The 5,769-nt window shown below is 40.5% G+C and overlaps 1 protein-coding gene across 1 annotated transcript; it reads right to left on the reverse strand.

The window, feature by feature from the left end:
* Window positions 1-1,615: 1,615 nt before the first annotated feature.
* Window positions 1,616-5,356, reverse strand: LOC127530973 (E3 ubiquitin/ISG15 ligase TRIM25-like). The gene is made up of 2 exons (XM_051938979.1): window positions 5,325-5,356; window positions 1,616-3,359 (listed from the first exon to the last, which is right to left on the reverse strand). The coding sequence occupies exons 1-2, from the start codon at window positions 5,354-5,356 to the stop codon at window positions 1,628-1,630; spliced, it is 1,764 nt and encodes a 587-aa protein (XP_051794939.1). The 3' UTR covers window positions 1,616-1,627.
* Window positions 5,357-5,769: the final 413 nt, after the last annotated feature.

Raw genomic sequence — 5,769 nt, forward strand, 5'->3', positions numbered from 1 at the left:
AACATAAGCCATGTGAGTCTCCAGAGTGTCTCTGAGTTTGCCTCCTGATTCTTCTTTCGACATCTCAGAATTTCCTAACATTTGTCATGCAGTCATTTTCTCTTTAAGCACACTTGGTACGAAAAGCTTGAAGGATTGGTTCAATTCAAGTGTCCCAGAGAGCCAGAAATGAAAGAAAATGTATGAAGTTCCACCGTTATTTATTAGATTTTCCTGCTGTGCTTTTCCTTGTTTCTGGTACGGTGTTGATTTCTGGTTCTGACCTGTGTAATTTCTCACTTGTTCTGTCCTTACCACTCGTCGATTTGAATCAATGGTTTAACAAAAAATTCTTCTCCTTTACACACCTCTACGCTCTAACAAATATCAGTGGCTTAACAGTTGTACGTATATTTAGAAAACAAATTGTGTAGAATTTGTTGTTAACAAATTTGTATCTTTGTTGTGTCTCTGATGATGTTTCTTTGTGACACTCAGATTGAATGCAATGAATGTGCAAACTTTAAATAACTTAGAGATTTGAAAATGTGCATTTCTCTTTTACTTTACTTCAGAGATTTTACACAAAAGAAGAAGATATGTAAATTAATTTCAAAAATGTTTTCTTTTTTCAGCAAGACTTCTTATCTCTATCAGTACATCATTAACTAACAGAAAAGTTAGTTGTTTTTAACATTTTTGCAGTTTTTACATTTTAGATTTACCATTAAATAAGAGAAAATGTCGAATTTTCCACAACAAATCCACATTTAGATAACAGCCAATGTTCATTTTTAGTTGAAATTATAGATTTACTGTAAAATTGGAGGGAAATGCCCTCTTTTTTTCTGTTTATATGCCACTTAAACACAAAAATGTCCTTTTCCCAAAACCCTTTTTAATATTTTTTTTTGTTCACAATACATAAACCATCACAATACAGAAATCACACAGAAAATTTCCCTTTCTAAACACTGATTTTCTAGGATAAACTCATGAGACATTACATGTTTCAGGAAAAATCAACTTGGTTCATCAATCAAATCAATAAATGTTGACATATTTATCATTCATTTCATCCACCACCAGTCTGTTCAGTTAGTTTGTCTCCACTGTATCAGAAGATAATCAATGTTGTCCTTATTGATTATTGGTAGAGTCATAATAATAATACAGGTCTACATTCTTAAGCATTCAAGAAAACAAAGTTAAAATCATCAAATACGTTAATTTGCATTTCTTTGTACTGATCAAACATTTCCATTGACAATCAGGATTTTCAAACACAACAGTATTAGAAGCTCATTTCCCCACAAGTCATGTACAATAACTTTAGCACATTTAATGAAGCCCAGCAACATTTTAGCTTCTTACTGTGAGTATTTTCAGAGTCATAAATGAAATGATGGAGCACGTTTGATTCTCCATCCTTGTAATTTCATTCTACTTGATGCAGCTGCACACTTTGAGGACAACATCTGCTTTGACTAAAATGGTTTTTATGTGTGCAGAAAATCAAAGATTCACTCCAGTCAACACTCAATAACAGATATTTAAGAGTTTTGGAGCAGAAACACCACAGCACAGAAACAAAAATCAATTTACATGAACAGATTTTTTAACTCTTTGGCTCCTTTTTAACATCTGTCTACTTGAGCTCACAAAGTTCAACAAAGGAATCAACACCAGTAACTCTAAGTCCAGCATAGAGAGGCTGAGTGAATGTGGTCTGGACTCTGTGGATCAAAGTCATGGTGTCAGAGACTCTGTAGAAGGACAGAATACCTGCACTGTGATCCAGATAGACTCCAATTCTGGAGGACCGAGGACCTGAGATGGGAGTGATGATGCTGTTGTGAATGAAAATGTGAGATTCTTTTAAAGCCCAAGATCTGTCGTTGTACCCAAATACACTTTCTGGTCCTGTTCTGCTGATATCCTTATATGAGACTGCTACTGAAGCAATAGCTGTTCCTTGTTCAACCTCCCAGTAACAACATCCAGTCAGACTCTCTCTGCTCAGGACCTGCTGCTGGTCCCTGAAACTGTGTGGATGACCAATTGGCAGAATCAGAATCCAGTCTACCGTTGCTTTCCTGTTCTCATCAGACAATAATAACCGTCGGTGTGCTGTGTTTGAATCCAGTGTAAGGTGACGCGAATACTGGAGAAACTCAGCTCTGGTCTTTAGTTCTGCTGGTGACAGGGTCTTCAATCCTGAAACTTCCTCTGGCCTTGGTAAGGTCTTGGTCCAGTCTTCTTTCAGAATATCCTGTAGTTTTACTCTGGTCTTTGGTTCTGTGGGTGATAGGGTCTTGATTCCTGAATCATCCTCTGGTCTTGGTGAGGTCTTGGTCCAGTCTTCTTTCAGAATATCCTGTAGTTTATCTCTGGTCTTTGACACAGCCACTGTAACGTCATCAAAGTATTGCAGACGGTGAGCACTGCTGATGTTGGCTGGGTTTGTGGATTCACTGAGGTCTAACATTTGAGGATAATTGTGTAGAAACCGGATGTGGTCTTCTGTTTGTGAGAGCTGCTCCAGCTCAGAGCTTCTCCTTCTCATCTCAACAAGCTCCTGCTTCAACTTCTCCTCAAGATCTCTGACTTTTCTCACCTCATCTGTCTGCTTGGATCTGATCTGCTGCTTCACATCACAGTTTCTTTTCTCAATCAGACGGATGAGATCTTTGAAGGTCTCCTCACTGTTGGCTACAGCTTTGTCAGCAGACTGATTGATGGCCTCCACCTCCTGCTGAAGCATCCTCACATCTTTCTCTCTGTCCTGGATTCTCTGCTGGATCTTCTCTTGATTCAGCCCAACAACTTGTAGCTTGTCGTTCCGTTCTGCTGCAGCTGAAACTATGTCGTGGCCTTTATGTTCATCCAAGGAGCACAGATAACAGATACACTGCTGATCAGTGCGGCAGAAAATCTTCATCGCCTCATTGTGAGCAGAGCAGATGTTCTCCTGAAGCTTCTTGAACGGGTCCACCAGCTTGTGATTCTTAAATGCAGGAGATTGATAGTGAGGCTGGAGGTGTTGGTCACAGTAAGAGACCAGACACTGCAGACAGGACTTGACAGCTTTCAGTTTCCTCCCAGTGCAGAAATCACAGGACACATCTCCAGGTCCGGCATAGCAGAGATCAGCTGGAGCAGATTCAAGTCTGGTCTTCTTCATTTCCTCCACTAAATCTGCTAAAATGGTGCTTTTCTTCAGGTCAGGTCTCGATCTAAATGTCTGTCTGCACTGAGGACAGCTGTAGGTTTCCTTCTGATCCTCTCCATCCCAGCAGTCTTTAATACAGTTCATACAGTAGCTGTGTTCACAGGGAATAGTCACCGGATCCTTCAGTAAATCCAAACAGATTGAACAGCTGAGTTTCAGTCAGAAACCAGTCCAGAAGCACTTCTAGAAAGCCCCAGAGCATGATACCCCCACCACCATGCTTGATGGGAGGTTTGGATTTCATGGGATTAAAGGCCTCAGCTTCAGTTTTTCTTCCATCTGACCACAGAACTTTCATCCAGAAGGTCTTTTCTTTGTCCATGTGATCAGCAGCAAACTTGAGTGGAGCTTTAAGGTTCTGCTTCTTCAGTCAAAGTTGACGGATATAATGAAGGTGGTTTTAAACATCTTCCCATCAGGAAACGCTTAGTTTCTGATTTAAGTCCAAAACTCTGAACAGAATCTGCTCTAGACCAGGTTAGCTTCACAGCATCGGCAGACTGAAGGGAGTAACCCCCACCAAACAAAAGCCTGGAAAAGCATCAAAGAAGAAGAATGCAAAAGTTTGGAGATGTCAGTAGGTCACACGTTTGATGAAGTTACTGCAACTAAATATTCAGTCTTATTCACTTTAATCTATTTTAAGTTTTTTCTGTTCCAATACTTTTGCTCCCCTAAAAATGTGGTGTTCCGTTACAAATAATGCTACCTTCTAAGTTGTGTATCAGATCCAGATGTAAATACCTGGAAATGAAAGCTGAAATGTTGATCTCTCGTCTCATATTCACGGTTTGATGTCAAACCCGAATGTTTTCAGTCTCCAGCAGAAATAAAGGAAGTGGCCTCACTGTTCCAATACTGCTGGAGGGGAGTGTTTATGGAGTAAATATCCAGGATGAACAGAACGAGCATTATAAAGAGTATGAACAATGGCCTGGACATGAGATAGAGAATCTATGCAGTGTATAAATGGCATGATCAGCCAGACTGTGATGCAGTTCAGGATGTTCTTGATGGTGCATCAGTAAAAGTTGGCCAGGATCCTGAGAGACCAGTTGATTTTCCTCAGTGAGAATTCTTTATCATGATCACAGGGGTGAGTACAAGCAGGTGGTAGTCACTCAGGCAGCACAGAGTTTTGGTACCAGATTGGATGAATTTAACCTAGGGAGGAGTTCTCAGGTTTCATTTCAACCCAGGAAGAGCAGATTCTGTATCAGCTTGGTGTTTCTGTAGCCACTATTGAAAGAGTTTGTGACACCAGATTGGATGAATTCAACCTAAAAGTACATCCTGCTCACAGAGTACAACCTCAGCTTATGCTGCTTTATGTCTTCATTTATACCCTCCAGAGTTTAGAACATCACAATCTATGTTTTGCAGTCTGACATACTTAAAGTATAGCAGTTTATTTTACTGTATAGAGCCTGTAGTGCATCATCAGTAGAGAATATCCACATGATAAGTGGCTGCAGCCTCCTTTTATAATCTTTCTTTAAACTCCAACCTGTCAGGGAGGGAGGAAATCAAAGGACTCATTTGAAACTATTTCTTTCTGCGACTCGGACTTATGTTTGTTGGGTTTGTCATTCTTTCACCACCAGGAGTCTCCCTTGGCTCAGTTTTCCCTGTTTTTTTTACACTTCCAGTCCTTTGTCATGCAGTCATTTCTCTTAAAGCACACTTAAGTACTAAAAGCTTCAAGGGATTGGTTCTTCTCAAGTTTCCCAGTGAGCAGATAGACAAATTTACTATAAATTTTAGGAACTTTTCTCCTTTACACACAGGGATGGATCAACCGGTTTGGCATCGTGAGGTAACTGCCACCCCTAGAAGATTCCTTGCCACCCCGGCTACCACCCCAATTCTGAACAATCTAATTCAAAAATATCTATATGAAGGGTTGTGGCCGGTTGGAAAGAGTGAAAGTCATTTTGGAAGAACTTCACTGTTCCCGCTGCCTCAAGAAAGAAAGGAGTATCTTCAAGGACTCAACTAACCTGGGCCACTATCTGTTCAAACTGCTGCCATCAGGCAGAAGATACAGGTGTTGCGGTGGTGCTTGTGAATGCACCATGAAGCCGTAACAGTTCTACTCCAGATAGGAGGCGACCTGAGGAGCTGCTCATAGCCCACCTCACTCATGTGGACGACAAAACGTGGAAGGAAGACAGCAGTTAGACTGGGTTAGACCACATGGTAATAGAACTGTACACAATGGATTAAACGCGAATAGTGTCTAAGTTCACATAAAGTGTTTGTTTGAGAGACGAGCCACGGTTTCCAGTGAGTCTGGGCCTTGCTAATTTTCACTTGTGTAGCTAGCTAACGGTAAAGAGCAGCCACAGAAGGATGGAGGGGGTCGTTTATTCAAGTTATTATTATTATTTGGTATTTATAACCTGTGGTTCTGAAAACACACCGAGTCAAGAGAAATCCCACAGTGACTCAGACTTTACATGACAACGTGTAGCTAAACTACATTCTGTTTGTTTAATGCTGGTTTTTATGCGTAACACCAGCATGGATGTGTTTCATCATAGTACAGTCTTTTCATT

The sequence above is a fragment of the Acanthochromis polyacanthus genome, chromosome 18, assembly GCF_021347895.1.
Source record: "Acanthochromis polyacanthus isolate Apoly-LR-REF ecotype Palm Island chromosome 18, KAUST_Apoly_ChrSc, whole genome shotgun sequence".
NCBI lineage: Eukaryota > Metazoa > Chordata > Actinopteri > Pomacentridae > Acanthochromis > Acanthochromis polyacanthus.